We start from the raw sequence: 26,995 nt of genomic DNA, 5'->3' as shown, positions 1-26,995 counted from the left end.
ATTTTTTCAACAGTAGTTTTTCTAAAATAAAACCCAATAGCATTTTGGCATTAACACATTTTAATTTTGTGATTCAAATTCTGTTCTGAAACTTGATGAAACATTTCGTATGGTTCTTTGGAAAGAAAGAATGAAAGAGAAAAAAAAAGAAAAAAAAGAAATCACATTTAGTCAACCTCGATCATCAATACAATTCTTTTCTTTTTGACTGAAGTTAGCAATGTTTAAACGTCACTGACTACATTGTTCAAATATCCACACTTTTTCCTCGTAAGCAAAATCGAAATAATAAATTAATAAATAATATTTAGCATAACAGAAAAGAAACAGTCAGCATGCAAAGTTGAATTTCACATTGATTGGAACTCTTTGATGCCTTTTTATAGATGCAGTCACAGCGCGAGTAAACTCTGAATCGCATCTGAAAAACAAGAAGAAAACAGTTTATTGATACACGTAAGCTGAGTTTGTCAGTTTGTCCCATGTTGCTGCAAACACACACACACACACAAAATTGTCCCACCCCTACTGCTCACCCGGCTGGGCCATGCTCCTCTGCAGCTGCTTGAAGGATTCTCCCGTCAGCGTGCAGATCTCATCCTTCAGCCGGCGGTGGCCATCCAGCGTCAGGTGCCAGAAGCACGACTTCCTCTTGCCGTCGCGGCACAGCTGGTTGCAGGTCTTTCGGAAGCTGCTGTTGAAGCAGAGGTTGTGCCGGATGGTGTTCTTCCAGCCGTCTGGAGCCGTCTGGAAGAAGGGGAAGTGTTCTCTGGAGGAGACATTACAGATTATTACCTTGAGACTGGGGCTTTAGTAGCGACAAAAACCTGGTGAAGCTCCGACCTGATGAAGTTGTAAATCTGCTGGACTTTGAGGCTCCCGGTGAGGCTGCTCTTCAGCGCCAAGGCAATGAGGATGCAGTAGTTCACAGGTGGACGAGGCCAGGACCCAGGCTTCAGGGTCTTATTGTCCTAAGCAGGCAGAACATAATTTAAAAAAAAAAAGATTTGTTCCTCTATAGGGTAATCGTTTTAAACAACTCAGAGAGCACACATGAAGACGTATGTAATCATTTCTAAAGATCTTATTGATAACATGGACTAAATAAGCAACAAGCAAAGTTAAAGATCCTACACGGAACTCTTATGTTGTTTTGGTTCTGGTGCCTCTTGTGGACTAAAGTAGTAGTGTTTCTGAGCACCAAGGTCCCTTTGGAAAACCTCTCATTTTACAGTCCACCCCTCTCCTGGTTCTAGTTCTCCTATGCCCGCTTCCATCCAGCGGGTCCAGCAATACATCCTGGGTCTGTCCACAGTGGACTGGTCTCTGGTAGAGGCTACGCTAGAGTCTGAGCTGAAGGAGGTTCTGGTGAACGTGCATGATGTCATCTGGTTTCACCAGAATCCGACCCAGTGGCGCCGATGAGGATCTTTAAGAAGAACCAGATCATCTTCTCTCTAATGGAGGTCTACCAGGACAACATTGAGGTCTACATTGTGGTTTACAAACAGGACCAGGTCTACATTAAGGTCTATAGAGGACCAGGACTACACTTGAGACTGGTTCAGGACCAGTTAAACATTCTTCACAGTAGCTCAAAAAAGATGAGCACTTCCATCAGGTCTTTCTGAGTTTCTTCATATTTGATTTCTAGAGTTAGTCACAAAGCCAAGTTTGAACCAGAAAAAAAAGAGAACAGATGAAAACAGGCAGATAACTTTGTAAAATAAAGTGTGCCCTTTAAAACAGATGATTGCAGCGTTGCTGACATCGCCCTTGAGGAACTGGATCAGAGTTCTCACCCAGGACGTCGATGTTCTCCCCTTGCGCCTGTTCTTCGCTGGTCGACTAGAGATGTCTTCATTCATCATCTAACAGTCGAAGACATTCAGAAACCCCAACAGTCAGTGCAAAACCTCCTGTGTAAATATTTGTGGTATTCGGAGCTCACATCTCAATGAGTATCACTGGAACGATCTTTCATCACCTGTGACGTCCTCGTGTACGACATATATAAAGAGGCCCTTCCACAGAAAAACTACAAGCAGCCCAAAGTGCCATTAAACGCCTCTATTTTTATACTTTTTAAAAATGATCTGACTGTAAATAAAACTGTTGGGTTACATCACTGATGCGTGAGAGTTAGTTGTACTATCAAAAAGGTAGATTTGCCCTGAGAATATGATTACCTTGCATCTTCTTTTAAATGACCAATACATCTTTTGATGTTGAGGATGTAACTGTACATAACAGTTTTAAAATTTGTGAAAGCTTAGTCTCGTGGTTCTCAAACAGGGCTACGTGAAGGCACTCCAGGGGGTACGTGAAATTTATTATATATACACACACACACGTTTATTTAAAATTAAATATAGTGTAAGTTGATGAACTAAACTTTATAATATTCTATAATAAATCACAGCACTGTGTATTTCATCTTTTCAAAAACAAAACTGCTAAGCGCTGCATGTTTAGTTGGTACTAAGGTAAAGCATTGATATCCAGAGGGCAACTAGAGGAGGTAGTAATAATAATAATAATAATAATAATAATAATAATAATAATAATAATAATAATAATAATAATAATAATAATAATAATGTGCATAGTACCGTACCGTGTACTCTGGCTGTAGTCCATGGAGGCCAGACACGTGGGTTTTTCTCTGGGTCTCTGCGAGGCCCAGCCGGGTCGGTTGCATTTCCGCAGTCAGGTCGCAGACTCTCTGAGGACCGGCTGAGGTTTCCCCACACTGGAGAGGGCAGGCGATGCTGGGGTTCACCAGCAGCCACAGGTTGGGCTTCACGAAAGTGTCTGAAGGACAGAAGAAGAACAAAGATGTCTGTAGCCATGGGGTGCGCGGTCGTCCTGAAACCACAAGGTAGCCGGTTCAATCCCCGGTCTCGCCCTAGTTTGCATGTTGAAGTGTCCTGGAGTAAGTCACTGAACCCTGAGTTGCTTCCCGGGTGTCTCACTACTAAGGACCAATTTCCTCAAGTGGAATAACAAAGGATACTTTCTTAGAGAAGATCTGCGGCATTTGGTGACGGGTCAGGCAATGTGTGAAGCTACAAGTCTTTCTGAAAAATAAATTAAATCCTCCCATCAGCTCACCTGACGTCTTATCGTACCAAATGAAGTCATCCTTTCTTCTTGAGGCTCTTGCAGACGGCCTCTGGACCACATACTGATCGTTTAGTTTGTCGTCTGACACACAAAAACACACACACTCTCTGTTTTAACACGAACATATGTGGTTTTCTGTGCCATTGGGAGTGAAGGACAATCATCCCAGGAGGACGATCAAGAGTGAAATCTGTCACCGTGATAAAACTGGTCCGTGGTGGTGGCCAGTTTCAGCTCCTTGTCCATGTCCCAGTCCGTCAGCCCCACGGAGCAGTGCAGGGCCGAGAGTCCGGGTCTGGTCTTCAGCATGAAGCTCATCGTGTATTAAGCTCATTTGGGAAGCTCTCTGGCTCCCTTGAAGCCTGCAGACACCTGTTTCCACAGCTGGAGCTCAGCAGGCTGATTGGTCTTGATTAAGCCTGGAGGGTTTAGGCCTGCAGGGTTCAGTATGTAGGGTTGAAGCCTGTAGGGTTCAGTCTGCAGGGTTGAGGCCTGTAGGGTTCAGTCTGCAGGGTTGAGGCCTTTAGGGTTCAGTGTAGGGTTCAGTCTGCAGGGTTGAGGCCTGTAGGGTTCAGTCTGTAGGGTTGAGGCCTGTAGGGTTCAGTCTGTAGGGTTGAGGCCTGTAGGGTTCAGTCTGTAGGGTTCAGTCAGCACAACTCGTCAGGTTTAATGCTGCAGCCGTGTTGGACTCAAATAAATGTATAATACTAATTCTGCAGTTTGAATAAACTGGAGCAAAACTGCTCTGGAATGATGAAATACAACGTCCTCAAGGTCACATCACCAGAACCACCCCTTCATCATTTTATCCTGCGAGACGTTTGTGTGAAATGGTGATGACTAGCAGATGATTTATTGAGCTGTGAAGTCACAGTGACCTTTGACCTTTAAATTCAGACTCCTCTCCCACTCTGTCCACAAATTTGATAACAAAGACAAATAAAACATAATAAACTTTAGTCTTTGTTATTTCATAACTGAAACTTAACAAAACGTTTAGCATAAAAAGTAAAAATGAATTTTGGGTTCAGTTTAGTCCGTTTATTTTTTTCTGTCACATTTACAGTTCACATTCCACAAGTAAGAAACAGATCAAAACAGAAAAACAAATATTTCTTTTTTTTTTTACAACATGAGTAAACAAAATCATAGTAATCATTAAATATCTATATATCTTTGTATAGTTTAAACATTTATTTGGTCGTACACTCACAAGATTTCACCTCATTCAATCAAACTCGGGCGGTGAGGACGGGGCGCCGCTGCTCGGCCGCTGGATACTTTTTTCATATTTAATAACGATCTAGTTAATGCAGCAAATCAGGCGGGGCTTAAACACACGTCACTCGGTAGATTAGGGGGTTATTTAGGGGCAGGGGCTACAGTAATGACCAGACATGCTGACAGAGAGGAGCACAGAAACAGAAATAAATACAGGTGGCATAGAACTTGGAGATGATGACGAGCAGAAGAATGTTTTTAATGGTTGCGTTAAGTATCTGATTTTCGGCGGCTTTGTAGATTTTTTTCGGCAGCAAAAGATCTCCCAAAAACACATCCAGCACGCTGCAGCGTTACGTGATCTCAAAAAGCAAAACAAAAAAGACAAGATTCTGGTTGTTTAGCCTGCTGGACGGCGGCGAGTAACTTGCAAATTCTTCTTCTTGTGTATTGTCAGCCGATGTCTCAACAGGACGCGCCGCGAAACAACAACAACAACACAGCGAGCGTCATAGTTTAGACAATCGGAGCGTTTGGTAGTCAAATGAGCCGAATTGATCAAAACAAGCAGTAACCACTGAAATCTCTCCGGGACTCTTCTACAGCTAAAGACAATAAAAGAGCCTGAACACAACTCAAAAATCAATCACCTGCAAGTGAGGAATGCAGAAGATTTAGCATCAAACCGGCAGAACGTTTAACACCGAGGCGACACGTTGAAATGATGACGGAGGGAGGAAGAATAAGAAGAGAAGGTTTAAAAGATGGGAATATAGTTGTCAATTTTGGCGCGGTGCCGCTGGGCGATGCACTCGGCGATCCACACGATGTTCCGGCACTCCTGCTCCTTCAGCTTCACGTATGCGTAAAAGACGCTGAAGTGGAACTGATTGAGGAAGGCCAGCTTGTTCAGCTTCACCTGCAAGCAGAAAGAGGAGAATGAGAAGCGCGCAAACACCACAACACCGCACTCCCAACGGCGGTCTAAGTTAGCTTATTGCAATTCATACAGACAATATTGCAACCAATCAAGGGATTATCACAAGGGGGCGGTGTGTGTGTGTGTGTGTGTGTGTGTGTGTGTGTGTGTGTGTGTGTGTGTGTAGGTGTGTGTGTGAGAGAGAGAGAGAGAGAGAGAGAGAGAGAGAGAGAGAGAGACCTCGTGCTCAAAGAAACGATCCTCCAGGGTTTTGTCTCCCGGGTTGCTGCCGGCTCCCTCAAACAGCAGCTTGTACTCCTGCAGACACAACAGACACGGTGACGCGTTGGTGGTGATAAGACACTTTGAGAGACAAACAGGAAGTCAGTCAGCGGGTCTCGATCTTACCGGATAGAAATCGGCTACAATCTTGACCTGATCGTAGTCGTCTGCTCGCGCCAGTTGAGCCAGGCCTTCTGGGTAAAGTTTGCCGCAGTGGGGGAAGAGTTTGGCGCGGTCTTCCTTGGACAGCTCGGTGCCAAACGAGTTGATGGTGATGATGAAGGCTCTCCTGTCGGCTTCGAACTGCACAGAATAATAAAAGTATTAGCTGGTCCTCCTTAAAAAGGTCAGTCCACCTTAAGCCTCTGAACCCCGAAACCCACCGGAGGGATGGAATAGCACATTTTCTTTCAACAGTACTCAAAACTTAATTGTTCATCTTGGCTAAAAGCTGTGATAAATTGTCAGATCTTCCTCTTTACGCTGGTCCTCAAACTCATTGTGTGTGACCAACTCTTGCATCAGAAAACGCAAATGAAACTAAAGCTTAAAATTGTGATATTTCATCAAAACCATTTCATTATAAAAAATAAACAGTTCACTCAAACAAGTGTTGTAAAAAACAGCAGGAGAGGAGAGGATGAAAGTAGTTGTATATGTTAATATAAACATCAGGTGGCACCTCCACTACTTTTTTCCAACATTGGCTACACTTCTGGACAAATTACCCGAGTGTTGAATTCATAGATTTCGATGTTTTCAAATTTTTGTAAAAGAAATTCACATGTTTGTTTTAAGGACTCATGCCACATACTCTCATCGATGCTCCTATTGCTTTTTTTGTTAATGTTTTTGTTTTTCCCTCACAAAATAATCAACATTGGTTCATTATTCTTGTATGTTTACGAATAGTGTTTCTTGGGCAGAGACACAATAAGTTCTGTAATCTTTAAAACAAATTTGCAGCTCAACAATTATCTCAGTGGTCATCTTTCATTGGTTACCCTTTTAATCCATCTCCGCGTGCCATCACAACGTTACCTGCAGACGTCGAGGGCGGACACTCACCTCCAGAATGGGGCACATGGTGTCGGCCGTGGTTCCTCCAAGGTTGGAGCAGAACTTGTAGAACGCCTCCAGGTACGCCTGAGAGGACGGGAGGAGAGGAACTCAGTGATGAATAAAGACACCAACTGAAGAGTTGCAGCTCAATAACATTCATTTAAATTTGTATCGGCAAAACTTTCAATATCTTTATCTTGTATATTACATTTAGATCTCTAATCATTGTAAAATGTAATGTAATGTATCTGGTTCCACGCTTTTCTTTAAGCACTCCCAATAATAAGTATGATTATAACCATGACGCTCTTTACCTTGTAAAGCGTGTTACGAATTATTTCGATGTTCATCTCGTCCAAGTCCTGCTCAGATATGCAGTCCTGGAAGAACGCCGCTGGAAAAAAAAAAAAAGCTTGATGTCAAAACTTAACAGCTTTTGGCGCCATCTGCTGTTCTGCTGTAGGAGATTCCTTGAGTCAGATTCCGCATGGTGACCTTCGAAGCCACAGACGTCTCCATTCACAAAAACAGCAGTTTTTACTTGAGAGAACCCGAGAATCTGAACCAGCCACTAACACCAACTCAGCTAATGCTCATAACCTCATGAATTACGTCTTTAGAAACCAAGAGTCTCCGTTTGATTAAAGACATACAAGAAGTGTAGACTGACAGCCCCGCCCCTTTAAATGGGCGGGTTACACACCCAGGGGCGTGTCCACCAGGATGGCGTTGTACAGCTCGGCGGGCGTCTGAGCGATGTTCACCGCCTCCATCTGCTCGAAGCTGCCCAGCGGGTGGCACTTGGGCACCAGCTCGGAAATGGCCCGCTGGTGGAGCGTGCCGGTGATCAGCAGGATGACGTTGTCGATCATGTAGCTGTACCTGAAGACATGAGGCGGGAGGAAACGGTCAGCAGAAGGCTGTATATTTTAGAAATGATAAAATCCCCAAAATCGGCAACCGCTATAAAACACCAGTTTTATGCTCGGTATTGGAATGCTAAATGTTACATTGAATTTTCCAATCAAATGAAATCAATATTCTTTTGTTCGTTGAAAATGATCATATAGGGTTTTTTAAATACTGTACATCACAGCCAATTTTTTTTTAAGCTTAAATCAACACTTTAGATTTTTATCTGTTCCATTTTAGTACAGATTATAAAACAAGACAACACACAGACAGGAACTCTAAAGCCTAAAAAATATGACAAACTAACACTAACACCTTTAATTTAGTGTGTAAGAAATATTATAAAATGTGTACATTTCAGTGCCATTACATGGGACCTACAGGCAGGAACCGCTTTGAAACTGGTCCCTGGTGGTGCATTTAAGGACACTGAAGGACGACTGGACAGCAGAATTTCATTTAACACAAGACACACATTATTTTAATTGTATTCATGTTTTCTCATGTCTTCTGCTTCTCACTTCCTTTTTCTCTCCAAAGTCAAAACTCATAGCTTTAGAGCATCAGTTCTCAGATGTCGGGGGACACTTGAATGCACCACTGAGTTTCAAAAACAGTCCCTGCTAGCAGGTGTGTACCACAATAAAACAAAGAAAAGGTGACTGAATAATCACTCTCATGGATTAGCAATTGAAATAAATTGGAAAGCCAACTAGGAAAGTGGTGATGTTTTGTTACCACAAAATTATTTAAAATGAATGTTTTCTTAACATTCCGGACATTAGAGTCGATGAGCACTTTAAAAAATTCACACTCACAGTCAAAGGTTGTTGTGTGGAAACCTTCGTCGATGTATTTAAAGTGCAGGACCTTTTTTAACATGATGTTATGGTGCAAAATACATTAAAACCTTAAAGTCCTTGTGCAAACATCACTCACTTAAAAGAGTTGGAACCATCAAGCGGCGTACAGCTGAATTAAATATGAGCAATATACATTTACTGCAGCTCTACATCCACACAAGAGAATGTTTCCGTGTGGTGTCACAGTTCTTACGTGATGAAGTCCATGAAGCTGGCCAGCGGCTCATACGACTGGTTCCTCATGTGGCGGAACTCCACCACCATCTTCTCCTTCAGCTTGTCGTCAATGACAGACACGGTGAGCGGAGACGCCTCGTTGGCCAGGAAGCTGCCATAGTCGGTGCTCTGCAGGTGGAGCTTCAGATCTGTGTAGAAAAGCCTGATTTATAATGTCTAGAATGTCATAACTTCTCCACGCACAGCTTGTTCCCTGACCCAGTAGATCAAGTTTATTTGAACTGTTTTAGAGTACAGCAGAGATAAAAAAAAAAAAAATACTTCCTCAATGTACACCATGGCGGTGTCCGTATAAGTCAGCAGCTCAGAGATCAGAGACTTTCAAGGTGAACACTGCAGTTTGATTTCTCTTTTCTGTTTTCATTTAAAAAAAACAATATTGTATTATATTATATCATTGTTTTGTGTGTCCAGCATAACGCTCATATGAATCTGCATGATAACGGCAACGATACAATAAATCCCCGCAGGTCACATGACTGCTGAACTGCTCATCACCGGTACCTTTACCTTTATTCTCCTTCCTGTTTACAACTGTTTACACTGCTGTTTGCATATCCATCTGATCTTAAACATCAATAGTGAAGTTTATTCATTTGTATCACTACTGTACCAGACACTATTATATTTAATAGTTTACATTTTATAATTATTTATATATTCTGCACTATTTACATTATCATATGCTTAATATCTTGGATTATCTCATTTTTATTTGTGCGTTTTTCTTTTCTACATTTTGCAGGAACAAACCTGGACAAATACAAATACTGACTTGAACCTTTAAATACTCTACGTATCTGTAAGAAAAGTAAAACTTAAAGAGAACGTCTATTGTGATTATCAATCTTATTTTTCATTATTTAAATGTTGATGCTGTACAGGAATAAATATAGCCAATATAAATATAGTTTGGTAAATGGTCCACAGTGATGAAGTGCTGGAAAGCAAACAAGTACATTTACTTACTATTTAACAGTACAATTCATACTTGTACTTGCCTTGAGTATTTGCATTGTTTTCTACTTTCTAGTTCTACTTCAGTACATTGAATATGGGAGATTTTGATTGCAGATTAAACACATCAACTTAACTAATATATGTAATAATAATTATAATCCATTGATGACATGATACAATGTTTGACATGAAGTGTTATTTTACCTGTGTGTGTGTGTGTGTGTGTGTGTGTGTGTGTATATATATATCTTTTAATTTCGCTTTCTCTGAAAAAAAAAACGTTTCAGCCGGTGTTACGGTTTAACAAGCGACCGTGTTAACCGGAGACTTTGGACGAATGAATGTCGTTTTCGTGGTTACGACAAATAAAGAAATAATAATATTTTTTTAAATACAGTGTCAACCCTTTTCACATACTTCGTAAATATAATATACAAATTAAACATTGCGGCATTCACAAGTGCAGGTAGCTTAGGTGTTCTCTTCCTATTTTTAAGAACTGAAAGTCGCCAGTTAACACGGTGGCCTGTTAAATTGTAACACCGGTTACGTTAGCTGTACGGAGCTAGGATTTAGAGGATTTCGAGCTTTAAAACAAAACCGATCTCGCTTGTTATTGGACATTTAGTCGCTTCGTGTGGACGTGCAGCTTCGAGACTGTCAGCAGAAGTGCCCATCAGGATGTGACAGTAACTGGTGTGATTTAAAGCGACGTTATCGAGCTAGCTAGGTCTCTGACTGACGGCTACGGTTAGCTTGAGTTAGCCGTTAGCTGGCCTCTGTTTTAGCTCACCTTCCAGAGTCTCACATTGAACCAGGTTTAAGTAATCCGCCTGGGACAATATTCCGGCTTTGAACCCCCGGACCAGCCCCTCGAGGTAGCCGTTATCAACGTTGAAGTAGAGCTCGGAGAAAGGCATCCTGGCTGACCGTCAGATCCGTCTGTTGAGCGTTAGAGTCAGCTGACTGCAGCACGTGACCGTCATCTGACCTGTCAACTTCTCATGCGCGTGCGTGTGTGCGCGCTCGTGTGAGGATGGTGCGCGCGCGTGTGAGGATGGCATATACATATATATATATATATATATATATATATATATATATATATATATATATATATATATACACACACATATATACACACATATACAATCATGTACATCTGCAATCATATACAATCATGTACATCTGCTGTACATATATAAATGAATATGCATAATACTTCCTTCATAAAGGTTTAGGGTGCATACTTTAATGTCACTGCTGAATTGTTTTGTATTAAACTAAAAGATGTCTCATGTGCTTATGTAAGTCCATGATGATTATCGACAATGTGTTCTGCATCTACAAGGCTCATTGTTTATCATCTAGCCTTAACAAACAGGTTGGACTAGTAAGGTTATGTCTTAATAAAGTAAAGAGGACGGGACAGGAAATCAGACACACACAAAACCTCAGGGGCAGACAGGGAATGAAGAGTCTTTTCTTCAGTGTGTCGAACAATGTGAGTGCAGCAGGTAAGAATCTTAACCCACGAATGAAATGTCATTATTGAGACGAACTGTGATCCTATCCCTTGAGGGTTAAAGGAGCTGCGATGCTCGTGTCTGTGAAGGAATTACACTGAAACATGAACGTGTCTGAGGAGAAGGACGACGGCGTCTCGGCCTCTGAGCGGCAGGACAGCCAGACCGGAGACGAGAGGTGAGGTCAACTTCAACGACTGTTTATGACCGCTTGTCTTCTCAGGGCTCTAAAATCCACGTGTTATCTCTGTGTTGTGTCAAAGCTCCGTGAAGCAGGAGAGACCAAATTCAAGTGGACCCAGCTGTGTGTCCCTGAAGAAAAGTCGGTCAATGTGGAAGCCAATTAACTTCGAGAAAAAAGAGCCAAGTGTTGAGCCAAGGTAAGAATTTGAAGCACAATTAGTTGCAACGTGTAAGATCTGTTTAACACATGATAAATAAGAGGACGAAGAAGTCAAGCTGCTCCGAGGGCAGTCTACGGTTTGATAGTTTGTTTATTAGATTAAATCTAAAGTGGCAGAAACCAGATGTCTAATGTGAGTTTGCAACCATTTCTGTTGTGTTGAAGCTCAGTGACGGAGGAGATGCCTCACTCACCTGCACCAGACTGTGTGTCCATGAAGAGTGGCCGGTCAATAAGTCAAACTATTAACTTCAAGAATGAAGAGCCGACTGTGGAGCCAGGGTGAGAATTTAAGGCATGAGTGTGTTATAACAGTTGATCTGTATTTTACCTGATTCAGGTAAGTCTCCGGATTTTTGGAGAGATACACTGAGCTATTCAGAAGTCCCCCTGCAAAGATCTTTGTCTCCAATATGTCAACAAAATGAAACAAACATTGTTAAACCTGCGGGTTTCTCCACGGTTCAGTTTTCTGTAAATTAAAATGAACATATTAGCAAATATTTTATACCATAATTCCTTAATTTTATATTAAAAAAAAACATACATTCTCAGACAAGTTGTAATAAGAAAAATAAACTGGGGACATTTTATGGTGATTTATCTTTTAGTTCAAATGTTTTACCTCATTCACCTGTAAATGAAGAAAAACTGCGATACACGTATGACATTATATAATACTCGTAATACATATTTTCTATCATTTTAATTTAAATAAAAATAATTGAAATGAACTACTTTCAGACATACTTAATAATTAATGTAGTCGGCAGTATGTCGTACATTTTGAATTCTTCATTCATGTGACTTCAAGGAAAAAGCTGTATTATGTTTGTCGTCGGTTACTGGAAGGTACCTGGCATTCAGTCAACATTCCTCAGAGAAACCAACGTTCATTCCCTCCTACAATTATGTGTGTGTCTGTGTCTGTGTCTGTGTGTGTGTGTGTGTGTGTGTGTGTGTGTGTGTGTGTGTGTGTGTGTGTGTGTGTGTGTGTGTGCCTTGTGTTTTCTGGGTCCACAGGCCTCACAGGAAGAGATCAGAGGTTCTGAGTGAACGGCCTGAGCTGAAGCACCATAACCTGGACTCTGTTTTTGTGGTAAGGAAACATTGAATCTTTGGGATCTGAAATAGTACGCTGTGATTTCATATGGACATTGCTGCTAATTAATGCTGTTATTTCTGTTTGATTTGAAAACACACTTTCACACACTTTCTAGATCAACTGCTGTTGTTTTTCTATTTTTGGCACTGTCAGAACCATCTTCAGTCTAGAAAACCACATGCAGTCAAACCTGTTCGAGCACATTGTGATAGTCAGACGTGGCTCACACGTTGGCTGAGCTGTAGATGGCTTATCTGCCAATGTGACACACTCATACACAATAGTTATAACATCCACTGCAGGTGTCACATGAGCTGGCAGATGTATTCAGTCAGGTGATGAACAACAACTGCAGTCAGGGCAACAGTTGAAATAATAAATAAACATTTATCTTTATTGAATAATTAGGGCCCGAGCACTGACGTAGTCAGAGCGGAGGACCTTTTGAAATGCAAATGTTTGTTATTATTAGTGCCCAAGCACTGACGTAGTCAGAGCGAAGGACCTATTGAAATGCAAATGTTTATTATAATTTGTTATTATTATTCACGTTATTTGCACCCTTTCCGTAGGGAAAAGAGGTGATTGGGCTTAACCTACACCATTCAAAATTTCCACACCTATCTGACTTGACGAACATGCCAATCTGATTTGGGTGTTGGGCAAAAGTCAAAAAGAATTAGCTCAATAGCGCCCCCTTTGGATGTAAAAGCGATCCATCTTTGCCAACTATCACCGATTGACTTGCAATTGTACACATGTCCGGGTGGGTTTGCTCGACAAAAAATGGAGGCGGACCCCTGGAATTCCTGAAATTCTGAATGGTGAAATACATTTATTTATGTTCTGTGTCAAAGGCTTAAAAATATTGAACTATGTGAGCGTAGAGCAGCGCCAAAGAGACACCATATTCCATGAAAATGGAAGTTGTTTGAACTCATTATGTACATTATGCAATCTGCTCCATATTTCTCATATGTCATGACCTCCTGACCAATGTTCCCTCTATTTTTTTTCAGCAATGAGCTTTTTTTTCTTTTTCTGACCGCACAAATCAACACTGTAAGCAACTCGCAACCACGCGACCTGCCGAAAATGACCACAAGCCTGCAATAGCTATAGGGGTTTAAAGAGATGACAGCAAATGCATCCATATGTATAATATGTATAAAAGGTTGATAATTATTCAATATCCTTTATAATGGCTGGACTTTGGTAAAACACCATCATTAAAATGGTCTTTGTTGAACTTCAATAAGGGGAGGTTATGACATAAAATGTGAGCTATATGTATATATGTGTGTGTGTATATATATATATATATATATATATATATATATATATATATATATATATATATATATATATATACACACACACATATATACATATAGCTCACATTTTATGTTTTTGTAAAGCTTTTAATATGGAAAGCACTCACTATATATATATTAGGGCTGGGCAAAGTTGAAAAAAAATTAACTGATTAATCACATGATTTTTCTGCGATTAATCACATTATGCGCCAAATTCAATAATGAAATAAAAACTAGTGTATTGCACACTTTTATTTTAATAAAATGTTATCAGAACAATATAACAGCACTCTGGAGCAACAGCAAGTTGACATACACACATAAATAGTTTATAAATATTTTTTCTTTTTTTCTGAACAGGTACTGTTCAGTTGTACGGGTGCATGTGAGGGACAAACCACTCCTTCTTTTGTCCATGTTCAGTCTGTCATTACCTCCTTAATGTCATTGTCTTCTGTCTTGATCACCAGGCGATGTGGTGGTTCACGTATGATCTGTAGCTTGAGCTTCTGTCTTTATCTGTTTGACCTGTTTTCACTGCTGAAGCAGTTTGTCATCCTGAATATTCTATCTGAAATCCCTTAATTGTTTTGACAAAAATTAGATGAATAAATATGATGTGCAGGGAGTGAAGTTAATAATAGTGTAGGCTCCATTATAACGTAGCTCGGACAGCTTGATGGATCTGGGTCTGGGTATAGCAACGAGTCAGAGGAAAAGGTTTGATAAGATAAAGATTAATGTCAAAACATTCCTCATGTTACACTGCAAAAACAGCCCTTCTAGAAAGAAGCAAAACATTCTTATATTCAATCATATCATCCTATATTAAGCAAAAGAAATCTGCCAATGGGGTAAGCTTTTTTTCCTTGACAAGATTTCTTAAAATAAGAAAGACGGGCTCGCTAACCACTGAGCCACAGTTGCCCCTATAAAACAGATGAACAATCATCGAGCAGTCAGATGCCGATGCTGCAGGATACTGCATGTTCTTTTGTGATTCGAGATGCAATTGAGTCAAGGGTCATATTGTTTTGGCCATTTTTTCATTTTGTTTTGTTTATGGGCCCTGCAGTTTTTATTCAGCATGGTTATTTGTATTATGTTTTGTGTTGTATAGACCAGTCTGCTGTCATCTTAATATGTTAGATATGAAGCAGCAGGTTCTGCCCTGCAATGAAAATAATAATAATAATAATACAACTTTAATTGTCCTTGTTTCATGACATTCTTGAATTGAGAAGTTGTGCAAATAGTCTTACTCTTAAAATAAGGCAAATAATCTTGTCACTGCACTGGGTTTTATTGTAAAACATTGTTATACTGTGTTTCTGGTTCATTCTAGCTCAAAATTAGCTGATATATCTTATCAAGAAAAAGTAAGGCATACTTTCTTAAAATTAGATAATTTTCTCACCAAAACATGCTTGACAAGATTAATATTCTTTTTGGGGAAAAAATAAGACTTATTTTCTTGATACAAGGCTTTTTTAAAAAACTTTCTTGAAATTCCTTTTTTGCAGTGTACATCCTTTAGAGTCAGGTGTGTATGAATGTTTCTATCATTGAGAACATTTTAAATTATACTTTTTACTTTTACAGCATCTTGAAGAAAACATTGTGACTTTTGTGAAGAACGAGCTCAAGAAGCTCAAGAAGGTTTTGGATCCAGAAGATCCACAATTCCTTAAGGGGTTGGAAGAAGATGATAAAGTTGTGGGCGATAAAGATGAAGAGCAGAGAAACAGCAACAGAGAAGCGATTCTGAAACTCTCGCTGAACTTCCTCAGAAACATGGAGGAAAAGCAGCTGGCGGACTCCCTGCAGAGCAGTAAGATGCTTTTATGAATTGCATACTGAAAATATAGGTCTTTTTCTAATAGATCTTTAAACGTATACAGAGTACCTGGGTTGAGGAGAGGGAGGAAGATTTAGGGAGGAACAGACTCTGCACCCAACCCGGTGGTCACTGTGTATTATCTCAGGGATCTTTGGAGCGAATGATGACACTGCCCGATTTTAATATAATCACCCCGCAGTTGTATCGTTAGGATTTTATATGAGAGTATTTGTATTTGCTAAGTGTTTTCAGTTATTTCTACTGTGTGTCCTCTAGGTAGGTTATACCTCTTTACCAACCCTTATGAATCAAATAGATATAATGGCTTTACCATTTTGATACCTATTTTTAATCCACTGCTTTTTGAAGACACACTACACCTTTTCAGCCCAGGCTTCTTACCGTAAGATAATTTGGCTACTTCGGTCCTCAACTCCAAAATCACACTTTTCAGGACAAGGGAAGACGTATCACATCTTTAAAGGAAACTAAAGTTCTTTAAAAGTTTGGTCCCAGCTTACAAGTTGTAAAACTGTGGTTTTATTTTGCTCTTACACTTTGTTTTTGCACTTTATAAAATCATATATATATATATATATATATATATATATATATATATATATATATATATATATATGATTTTCCTTACAAAGGTTACATAGGCATACAAAGGTTAGTCGAATTTCAGAGAGTGTCTACATGTAAACTATCCCAGGCCAACTATCATCATTAAATGCCAAAAGGGATTTGATTGAGTCCAGTTTCCTATGAACTGGAAAAATGCTTCATCAGCAGTTCCTTGGCCAAGTGTTGGCCATCTTGCAACCATGAGTCTCAAGCGTGGACAAGCTACCTCATCAATCTTCTAGCCACTCAGAGCGAGCGTGGGAATCGGCCACATACTAAATGCACACAAGATGACTTTTCTCTTTTTTCTCTCTACAGCAGACAAGAGAACTTCCTTCTCTGATACAACATTAGTTACACAATGTCCATGATATAGTAATGATTATACCTTCCAATAATTCATATAGTAATGAGTATACATTCTAATAATTCATATAGTAATGATTATATATTCCAATAATTCATGCAGATTTATATGAAACACAAGTAGACTTTTCATTCAAAAACCACAATCACACAACAATCTATGAACTCCAGATCTTAACCAACATTAGCCTAATGTCTGAATAAGTTGTTCAAAGTGTGAGGTTGTTGATAATGCTGGATTGAATTCCTGAATAAAGTAGTTTTCATTTTTGCATCATTCATCCAAATTAAGGTAATTTGTGATTAGCAGAATCAGAGTTTTAAAGAATGTATGCAATGTATCAAAATGTCTCATGAGTATTTACTGCAACATCCATTGACCATCTATTATGTCACTTCCTCAGAAACGCATGCTGCGATTGGCCAACGTAAACTTAAATCTAAACTGAAGGACAAGTTTCAGAGTTTGTTTGAAGGAATTGCCAAAGCAGGAAACCCAACACTTCTGAATCAGATTTACACAACACTCTACATCACAGAGGCAGAGAGTGGAGAGGTCAATGATCAACACGAGGTCAGACAGATAGAAGCAGCGTCCCAAAAAACATCATGTTCAGAAACAACAATTAAATGTGAGGATATATTTAAACCTTTACCTGGCAAAGATGCAGCAGTCAGAACTCTAGTTACAAAGGGAGTGGCCGGCATTGGGAAAACAGTCCTAACACAGAAGTACATCCTGGACTGGGCTGAAGACAAGGCTGAAAGTAATATACAGTTCGTCTTTCCCTTCTCTTTCCGAGAGCTCAATTTGCTCAGTGCAAAAAAATACAGTTTGGTGGAACTTCTTCATCAACACTTTACTGAAACCAAAGAAGCAGGAATCTGTAGGTTTGAAAAGTTGCAGGTTTTGTTCATCTTTGATGGGCTGGACGAGTGTCGACTTCCTCTGGACTTCCACAACAACAAGATCCTGACTGACGTTACAGAGTCCACCTCGGTGGATGTGCTGCTGACAAACCTTATCAGAGGTAACCTGCTTCCATTTGCTCGTCTCTGGATAACCACAAGACCTGCAGCAGCCAATCAGATCCCTCCTGAATGTGTTGACATGGTGACGGAGGTGAGAGGGTTCAGTGACTTGCAGAAGGATGAGTACTTCAGGAAGAGATTCATGGATGATGACCACGCCAGCAGACTCATCTCCCACGTTGAGGCGTCGCGAAGCCTCCACAACATGTGTCACATCCCGGTCTTCTGCTGGATCACGGCAACGGTCCTGGACCACGTGTTGAGAATCAAAGAAAAGGCAGAGCTGCCCAAGACCCTGACGGAGGTGTACATCCACTTCCTGGTGGTTCAGACTAAACAACAAAACGCAAAGTATCACGGCAGTGCGGCGGCCGATCGCATCTGGAACACAGAGACCAAGAAGACCGTCCTCACTCTGGGAAAACTGGCTTTCGAGCAACTGGAGAAAGGAAAGCTCATCTTCTATGAAGCAGACCTAAGAGAGTGTGGCATTGAGCTAGAAGCTGCCTCCGTACACTCTGGACTATTCACGGAGATCCTCAAAGACGAGCATGGGCTGAGCCAGGAAAAGGTATTCTGCTTTGTCCATCTGAGCGTTCAGGAGTTTCTGGCTGCGCTTTATGTCTTCCTGATGTTCGTCAACACCGGTATCAATCTACTGGGAAAAAGAAGCCGGTTCAACTCAGTACGGCTTGCACCATTACAACGAGACATCCACATTAGCCATCTCTGCCAGAGGGCAGTGAACAAAGCTTTGAAGAGTTCAAATGGACACTTGGACTTGTTCGTCCGCTTCCTCCTGGGTCTTTCACTGAAGAGCAATCAGACTCTCCTACGAGGCCTGCTGAAGATGACTGGAAGTAAACACGAAGTCAAGAAGACGTTAGTGCAGCACATCAAGAAGAAGATCAAGGACAGTCCATCTCCAGAGAAGAGCATCAATTTGTTCCACTGTTTGAATGAGTTGGACGACCGTTCTCTAGTGGATGAGATCCAACAGTATCTGAGATCCGGATGTCTCCTGGGAAACAAACTCTCTTCCTCTCAGTGGTCAGCGCTCGTCTTCATCCTGCTGTCATCACAAAAGCATCTAGACGTGTTTGATCTGAGTAAATTCTCAGCTTCAGAGGAGGGTTTTCTGAAGCTGCTGCCAGTGGTCAAAGCATCCAAAACAGCCCTGTAGGTGTACTGATACATGGAATCATTAAATGTGTTAAAACCTCTAATTTCTGGGGCAAAATCTAACTACTTTTTCTTCTTCAGGCTGAGTAGCTGTAACCTCTCACAGAAAAGCTGTGAAGCTCTGGCCTCAGTTTTCATCACCAAGAACTGTAGTCTGAGAGAGGTGGACATGAGTAACAATGACCTGCAGGATTTGGGCGTAAAGCTGCTCTCAGATGGACTCAAGAGTCCACTCTGCAGACTAGAGGTTCTCAGGTCAGTCTTTGTTGATTAGTTGAACATGTAAAGCGGTTAACAACTATTATTCACATTCACATTATTCAAGTCTTGTCTCCTAAGGTAGACCGGCCAGCGTAAGAGGATGCATGACATTTCCAAGCAGATTGTTGCAGGGTTGGACTTATTGATTAAATGAAGGTGAAATTCATTATAAAGCTTTGCATATGTTTTTGCAGGCTTTCGGGCTGTCAGGTCACAAAGAAAGGCTGTACCTTTCTGGCTTCAGCTCTCACGTCCAACCCCTCCCATTTGAGAGAACTGGACCTGAGCTTCAACCATCCTGAAAACTCCACACGACTGTTTGCTGGAGTAGATGACCCCAGCTGGAAACTGGAAACACTCAAGTACAATATTGATTATTTTATTGTGCAGATACATCATGGTAGTTGTATATTTGTGCATGTGCTTTCACGCCTAAACTGCTCGGAAAGTACGATTCATTTGGACTGGTGTAAAAGCTGTCAATGAAACAAAGATGAGGCCCAAATAACCAAACCGAGACTAAAAAGGTGTCTCTCGATCCGCTTCCAAGTTCAATCTGGCGCAGATTGGACTGTCCAATCAACAAATTACCTGTCAGTCTGCATAACTTATTGGGTTTCCTTATGCTTCAATGATAAATAAAAAACTAGTGTATTGCACACTTTTATTTTGAAGTTAATGTTATCGGAACAATAAAAAAGGCACTTAACAACAGCAATTTAACAACAGTTATACATCTGTTTTCTTTTTTTTCTGAACAGGTACCAGAACATTTGTCTCGTATCTGAGAACAACAGTCTGTTCAGTAGTCAGGGTCCCTGTTAAAGGGACAAGCCACTCCTTTTCTTCATGTTCAGTTTTATTGCTGTTCTAATTCAGAAGGGCCACAACTGTTCTGCATTTGGCTGACAGGACATTGTGAAACGCACTGTTCTGCATAGACAAAGAGCTTTGGAGAGTGTGCGTGACGCAGGGGACGTGTTCGATCAGCAGATGTCTCGCAGCAGCATCATATTTATGCACTTCGTGCTGATTGTCCTAACTTCATACGAAACATTCTACTTCTGCGCAACATGAATAATATGTTCCGCGCACGTTTCTGCAAAATGTCTGTCTTTTGTTTTGATAACTGTCAAAGCATGTGAAGCAGCACCCACAGTTCATCTATATCATGAACACTGTGAGTAACTCAATATGTCTTATAAAGTTAGAAACGGTCAATCAATTTTGTTCTTTTTGTTGCAAGGCGAAAAACAGAGTTGAAATGGAAGTCGCATAGTGCGGTGTTTAACGGCTAAAGCTACGGTCTTCGCGGTCAATTTTGAATGGAGAAAAAAAATGGTATCAGCACTCCCCCAAAGTGTATTCTTCTGACAACAGTGCGTCTTGAGGCTCATGTGCGCCGTCATTAGCTTTGATTCTAATGACGCTGGTTGGCTGCATCAATGCTGTGTATTGCCTTTAAGATACTTCAGGCTCGTTTTACTCCGTTGATAAGATCATTACAGTTTACAGTGGTTACAAATAGCTTTGCTTTTATTAACTACGCCGTGTGGTAGAGGTTTAAAATAAAAATATCCATTTAAAAGTGCAGTACCTGTGTGCGGCAGAGTTAAGCCCCTCCCAATGCTAAAAAAAACAACATGCTGTTAACGCATGATCCAATCATTGTCATTGTTATTGGATTGGCGTGCCCAGCCCTACTTCTTTTTCCTTGGTCCAAACCAAATGAACACAACTACAGGTGTGAAAGCAAACGTAGCATCTGTTTTGATTCATCCTCCTCTGCTATTCAGAAATTCTCTACCTCTTCCACAGAATTGATCATTGTGGAAAGCATCGCCTGAAACCACGACCTCTTCGGTGTAAGTTAAACTCTTCTAGTGTCACTGATCTACTTGATAAACCCTCTGAAGTCAGGGATCATTTTCTTGATTTTCCATAATATCTTAAATTCACGATTAAAGGCACTTGCATATGATGGAAACTCATGTGTTTTACATAAAAAATTGCAGAACAATCTCAGCTCTATAAAATGAGGCACCATTGTGAGTTAGACAAGTGTAAAGTAATAAAATGGCCCTAAAAAAAAAAAAAAAGAATCTCAATTTTGTTTTGTTGCTAGAAATTGTTTTACCAAAGATATTAGGTTAACAAAAGCAGTGCCATATATGAATAAAATGGTAGACACATGTAAATAAATGTCTAAATTCAAACTTATTATTATATAGTGGGATGATGTGCTGTGGCCTGCAGTGGTGATCTGTTCGCAGGCAGAGTTGGACAAGTTGCCTGTTGTCCTCTGGACCCTTATAGCTGTGAATCCTCTGAAAAATAAATTACTACAAGTTAGAATGATTTCACACCGACACCTAATGGAGATCCAACTCTGACTACGCTGAAGACAGTGCATGAGATACATACGTGCTACGTTGCTAAGCTAACAGAGATCCATCTATGCTCATAGCATGAGCTAAGAATGCTAATGTTAACACTACGGTAGTAATGATTACAAACCATGCCATTTTCCAAGCACGTAACAGAGATCCAGCACCTAACGTTGCCAACATGAACAAACTGACGAGGGCTACGGTAGTAACGAGTAGGTACTGTGCCCTGTTGTTTTACCTTAGACAACGTCCAACACGGCTACGTGCTAACCTTGCTAAGCTAACGTCAAACAATCGATAGTTACAAACACGTAGCGGAGATCCAACACTACTAGCTGTACTAAGTTCACTGAAAGAAAGTTACCGGAGATAGTGACAATATTTGAAGAAGCACCGTTCGGCCTGTAGCTAGCTATCTCCTCGTTGGCTACCTCGCGCTACCTCCCTGTTAGCAGCAGCGAGCTAACTCCCGTTACTAACATAAATATGCCATTGCAAAGTTCAGTAAATACACTTACCAATCTCAAATGGATCCCTTTTAATGCCGTTGTCGTCTTTATTTTAGGAATAAACTCTTTCAGGCTCTGAAGCCTCTCTATCCACTCCAAAATAGCTACGCTCAGAGTGAACTGTTAGCCGGGCCATTTTCTCTGGATGTGTCATTCAACACGTTTAATTGCGACAAAAGCGGAAACTCTACTGAAGCTTTGAGAACATTTTTATTATTTTTGTGCAGAATTATCGTGATGAAATGAATATTTACAAAACGTAAGCATTGTATAATGTGGATCCACGTTCGTAGATTCCTAAGGGCTAAAACCTCACGTGAACAAGATCCCTTTCTTGCCGAGAATAAGATGAGATTTAAATTTACCTCCAATGTGTGTATGGTAAATCTAAAGCTACAACAAGAAGAATTAGCTTAGCATGAAGACTGGTGCTGTCCGAAGGTAATATACAAGTTACATTTGTACCCATACAATTCAGAAGCGAGTGGCATCAACATCTAAACAATGTCGTTTTCAATCAACATTGGGAGCTGCATCAGTGATTTCAAAGGACCGTCACCTTAACGCTGTGTTTTTGTGTCTTCTGTCCTCCATTAGATTTCCGTGATCTTTCTCTGGACCCCAACACGGTACACCGAAACCTCTCACTGTCAGACGACAACAGGCGAGTGGTGGTGGTGAAAGAGAAGCAGCCGTATCCCGATCACCTGGAGAGATTTAAGATCTGGAAACAGCTGATGTGCACACAAGGTCTGACTGGGCGTTGCTACTGGGAGGTCCGGTGGAAAGGGAGGGTTCATATAGGAGTGACGTACAGAGGAATGAACAGGAGAGGAGACAGTGACGACTGCTGCATTGGATGGAACGATCGGTCCTGGAGTCTGTTGTGCTCCACTTCCAGTTACACGGCCTGGCACAACAACGAGCCAAAAGACGTACCCATTGTCCCGCGGTCTGACTCCAACCGAGTTGCAGTGTATCTGGACTGGACTGCCGGCACCGTATCCTTCTACCTGCTCCCCTCCGTTGTCTCTTCGGCCAAACAGATCCATCTCTACACCTTCCAAGACACCTTCACCGAACCCCTCTACCCTGCGTTTGGGTTCGGACGATTACGTGAGCTCGAGACCGACTCAAAATTCTCAACATCCTTCATTGTTCTGTCACAGATGGAAGAATAAATGTGTCTTCCTGTTAAGAGCGTTCCCAAACTGGGGAAGAAAGACTACAGTCCTGACAAAGCACCTGGTAGCAGCCTCAAATCTTTTATGGTTGTTTCTGATGAGAATGAAGCGTGTTTTGTAAGAAAGCCCCGAACGACTCTAACTGCAAAAAATGCAACGGTTTTTTTTTATGATTGTGGCGACTATTGCTGGAAACGCAGGCCACTTTAGTTCTCCGACATGCTTCAAAAGGCAGACGTGAGCAGATTACAATAAATCATTCTGGTCAGTTACTTGTTTTATGGGAAAACATTGTTGGATTTTTGCATGCTACAGCTTTAAATCTTCAGGAGCTTCTGTTGGTGCTCTATGACCCGGAAGCAGAAACATCTTCCCTTCAGGGAAGCCTCTGCCTTAAAAACAGTCTGCCGACAGAAAAGAAGAAACTGCAGCCGTTTTGTGACTTTACAGGTAGTAATATGCAGTTTACAAGGGCATGGATTACTTTGTTAGACTCCCACAAGCCTCACGGTTACGTGGATATGTTTGTTATTGAAATCATACTTTGCTAAAGGAAAACCTATCACTAGTTTAGTGAAACATTACGTCGCTGCAGCAAGTTCATGGAGTCATGTACTTAGTACTTTAGTTTAAGTTACTTTGTTCATGTATTTATCCATAGGTATATTTGAGAAGACCAGAGACCGTCATGTCGTAGGTATCAGAAACCATGGACTTTCAGAGAAGTGACAGCGAGATTCTGAGTTGACTCTCATGAAAGCTATCACACAAATCTGTCAAAGTGAGGAAATTCAAAAAAGCAGCAGCCTGCATTAAGACAGAGTAGCATGGATAGCAGGCATGCAAACATAGATGGAGTTAGATTCAAGTTCAAACAGAAATACTCTCCACATGGAAAAAGTGATTTTAAACCAATGGACAGAACAGTGCGAAATTATGCAAATACTGGAAGTGGCAGATGAATTTATGTCCCGCGCGCACTGCTGAGTGCAAGAAATGTAAGAAAAGGGAACATTTCGCAGCTGTCTGCAAAACTAAAGTGAGAGTGGAGGAAATCAAGGAAAGTGACTTTTATGAAAGTGTGGATACATTGTTTCTGGGCATAGTGAATGGTACGAAATCCAACACATTCTGGAAAAAGTCGGTCAAAGTGAATGGTCAGCAGATGACGTTCATGTTGGACACGGGAGCTGCAGTGACAGCTATCCCGGCACATTTGTACTTGCAAAGGCAACATGGAAAGCTATTCAAGTATTGTATAGTAAGACTGCAGCAGCGAGGCTCAACTCTGAATGACAAATGTCAGTTTGCACTGAAGCAGATCAAATTTCTCGTACACATTGTCAGTTCAGAGGGCATACGAGCAGATCCCGAGAAGATCACGGCATTAGAGAGATGCCGCCACCCAAAGTTGTGGCCGACATAAAACGCTTCATAGGGATGGTCAACTATGTGGGAAAATTCTCCCCTTACCTCGCAGAGCTCACAGGGCCAATCAGAGACCTCCTGAAAGCGGAAAACATGTCAATGTGGGGAGCAGCGCAGAAGTGTGCCTTTAAAAAGGTGAAAAACGAGCTCAGTTCATCTACTGTCCTTGCCCAGTACAATTCAGAGAAACAGACCAGGGTTTCAGCTGATGCCTCCTCTTATGAATGAGAAGGGGTCTTGTCTCAGCTTCAATAATCTGGAGACTGGAGGCCAGTGGCTTTCATATCTCGCAGCATGACTGAAACACAGCGCAGATATGCCCAAATTGAAAAGGAGGCCCTTGCTGTCACCTGGGCTTGCGAAAGATTTCAGACCTACCTCCTGGGTCTACACTTTGTGATGCGAACCGACCACAAACTATTAATCAGTCTTCTACGCTCAAGGCCGGTGGATGACGTCCCGCCTCGTATTATGCGCTTCAGATTGAGATTTATCCGTTTTTCATACCAAATTGTACATATACCAGTTAAAAATCGTAAATCGTAAAAATTGTACAGCTGACGCTCTATTAAGAGCTCCACTCCTGTGTACTGCAACAGAGGAAGACCTTGCGCTCCAGAATGACGAGACAGTTCACATCAAGAAGGTCATTCAGCAACTCTCAGTCTCATCTGAGAAATTGCTACAAATACGAAGGGCACTAGAAGAACATCCAGTGTGTAAGCAGCTGTCCTCCCGGATCCACACAGCGTGGGAAAGAAACAGTTCTGCGCCACAATTAAAGCCCTTTTGGCAATACAGAAACGACCTGCTGATGGTGGATGGCCTGTTGATGAAAGGAAGGAGAATAGTGATTCCAGCAAGCATGCAACAGGACATCTTGGACAAAATTCACCAGGGTCACCAGGGCATGGTGAAATGCATGGCCAGGGCCCATGAAGCAGGGTGGTGGCCTGGGCTGACAAATCAAATCAGAGAGAAGGTAAGTGGGTGTGAAATTTGTGTTAAAGAGAGTAAAAATGCCACAGAACCTCTGATGACCACACCCTTGCAATTACGCCCATGGGAACGGCTAGCAGCTGACTTGTTTGAGTGGAAGAAGGGTCAGTATTTACTAGTCATTGATTACCACTCACATTACATTGAAGTTGCCAATCTCACAAGCACTTCAGCAACAGCTGTGATTAAGAAAATAAAAGCCATCTTTAGCCGCTATGGGGTGCCAGATACACTCGTCACAGACATTGGACCGCAGTTTGCTGCCACAGAGTTCGCTGATTTTGTTAAGGATTACAATTATCAACATGTTACCAGTAGCCCCCGTTACCCACAAAGCAATGGGGAAGCTGAACGTGCAGTAAAGACTGTGAAATTCTTGTTGCAGAAAAGTGAGGACCCTCACAAAGCGCTTATGGCGTACAGAGCAACTCCTCTTGCCCATTGAGTATCACCAGCGCAGCTCCTGATAGAGCACAACATCCAAACACCCTTTCTGGTCTGTCCGAGCACTCCCAAACCAGACTTGAGATCTTTTAAGTGGAAAGACCAGGAGCTTAAGAGACAACAGGCTGAAGGATACAACAGACGACCCAGAGCACGGGAGACACCCCCACTCCAGCCAGGTCAGAGAGTTTGGAGGGAATGTACCACACACAGGAGTCCAGCAGGGAAACCATGTCCATACATGATCAAAACCTCAACAGGCAGTCTCCGAAGAAACCATTCTCATTTGAGACTGTTGCCTTCACCGTCTGGAAGCCAGCCCCACTCTGGTATACACATCAGGGTTGGCAGGGAAGTCAAGCCTGTGAAAAGACTACATTTTTAGTTGAGTGTTGTGGGTTTATACGGAGCAGAATAACCTCCATACCACAACAGAGAGAATCAGGCAGTCCATCCTACCTCTCAGTTAGGTTATGTACTGTGTTCATATGTAAAAAAAAGAAAAGAAAACAAAGGAAAATGAGATGTGGAATGTGTGTCTAGATATGAGACATAAAAACAATATGAAGTTCATTTAACTAGTTTACCTATGCTCATGTTTTCAGATGTTAAAGGTGCCAGCTATCCCTTACCTTGTTGGTAAAATCAGCATTCGGCTTTATTAACATGATTTAAGTTTTCTGTAAAGATTCTGAAAGTATCAGTTTAAAAGGAAGGTCTCTGGGCCATTCTTTATGATTATAAGTACTATAAAGTCCAAGACACCCCCGTCTTGACCATATTAGCCCTCTTTTTGTTTGC

At 41.3% G+C, this 26,995-nt stretch overlaps 3 protein-coding genes across 3 annotated transcripts; 1 reads left to right on the top strand and 2 right to left on the bottom strand.

Annotated features, from left to right (window-relative positions):
- Window positions 1–392: 392 nt before the first annotated feature.
- On the bottom strand, window positions 393–3,444 carry foxr1 (forkhead box R1). Its single transcript, XM_068575381.1, has 7 exons — window positions 3,324–3,444; window positions 3,115–3,207; window positions 2,606–2,814; window positions 1,803–1,871; window positions 844–971; window positions 537–769; window positions 393–421 (listed from the first exon to the last, which is right to left on the bottom strand). Exons 1-7 carry the CDS (start codon window positions 3,442–3,444, stop codon window positions 393–395), a joined length of 882 nt encoding a protein of 293 aa, XP_068431482.1.
- A 708-nt stretch (window positions 3,445–4,152) lies between these two features.
- On the bottom strand, window positions 4,153–10,558 carry LOC137786391 (V-type proton ATPase subunit d 1). Its single transcript, XM_068578254.1, has 8 exons — window positions 10,376–10,558; window positions 8,579–8,750; window positions 7,314–7,492; window positions 6,925–7,004; window positions 6,617–6,694; window positions 5,675–5,851; window positions 5,507–5,584; window positions 4,153–5,266 (listed from the first exon to the last, which is right to left on the bottom strand). The coding sequence occupies exons 1-8, from the start codon at window positions 10,500–10,502 to the stop codon at window positions 5,105–5,107; spliced, it is 1,053 nt and encodes a 350-aa protein (XP_068434355.1). The 5' UTR covers window positions 10,503–10,558; the 3' UTR covers window positions 4,153–5,104.
- Window positions 10,559–11,212: 654 nt separating this feature from the next.
- Window positions 11,213–23,528, top strand: LOC137784582 (NLR family CARD domain-containing protein 3-like). The gene is made up of 10 exons (XM_068575368.1): window positions 11,213–11,286; window positions 11,372–11,488; window positions 11,677–11,793; window positions 12,535–12,610; window positions 15,535–15,763; window positions 17,170–18,976; window positions 19,061–19,234; window positions 19,435–19,602; window positions 21,059–21,105; window positions 22,737–23,528. Exons 1-10 carry the CDS (start codon window positions 11,213–11,215, stop codon window positions 23,318–23,320), a joined length of 3,393 nt encoding a protein of 1,130 aa, XP_068431469.1. The 3' UTR covers window positions 23,321–23,528.
- Window positions 23,529–26,995: the final 3,467 nt, after the last annotated feature.

The sequence above is a fragment of the Clinocottus analis genome, unplaced genomic scaffold (assembly GCF_023055335.1).
Source record: "Clinocottus analis isolate CAN_PGR_092001 unplaced genomic scaffold, fCliAna1.0.p SCAF_1, whole genome shotgun sequence".
In the NCBI taxonomy this organism is placed as follows: domain Eukaryota; kingdom Metazoa; phylum Chordata; class Actinopteri; order Perciformes; family Cottidae; genus Clinocottus; species Clinocottus analis.
This window is presented reverse-complemented; position numbering and strand designations above follow the sequence as displayed.

What these genes read in the sequence shown, in the direction of transcription:
- LOC137784582 (XM_068575368.1), top strand. Translation starts at nt 11,213, where the DNA reads ATGAACGTGTCTGAGGAGAAGGACGACGGCGTCTCGGCCTCTGAGCGG. An exon ending in AGCCAGACCGGAGACGAGAG is followed by an intron (nt 11,287 to 11,371) that starts GTGAGGTCAACT and finishes GTTGTGTCAAAG; the next exon opens with CTCCGTGAAGCAGGAGAGAC. An exon ending in GAAACCACGACCTCTTCGGT is followed by an intron (nt 21,106 to 22,736) that starts GTAAGTTAAACT and finishes GTCCTCCATTAG; the next exon opens with ATTTCCGTGATCTTTCTCTG.
- foxr1 (XM_068575381.1), bottom strand. Translation starts at nt 3,444, where the DNA reads ATGAGCTTCATGCTGAAGACCAGACCCGGACTCTCGGCCCTGCACTGC. An exon ending in TTGGTACGATAAGACGTCAG is followed by an intron (nt 2,815 to 3,114) that starts GTGAGCTGATGG and finishes TCTGTCCTTCAG; the next exon opens with ACACTTTCGTGAAGCCCAAC. An exon ending in GGAGAACATCGACGTCCTGG is followed by an intron (nt 972 to 1,802) that starts GTGAGAACTCTG and finishes CTGCCTGCTTAG; the next exon opens with GACAATAAGACCCTGAAGCC.
- LOC137786391 (XM_068578254.1), bottom strand. Translation starts at nt 10,502, where the DNA reads ATGCCTTTCTCCGAGCTCTACTTCAACGTTGATAACGGCTACCTCGAG. An exon ending in CCTGGTGGACACGCCCCTGG is followed by an intron (nt 7,005 to 7,313) that starts GTGTGTAACCCG and finishes TTTTTTTTCCAG; the next exon opens with CGGCGTTCTTCCAGGACTGC. An exon ending in CCATGTGCCCCATTCTGGAG is followed by an intron (nt 5,852 to 6,616) that starts GTGAGTGTCCGC and finishes TATTCTGTGCAG; the next exon opens with TTCGAAGCCGACAGGAGAGC.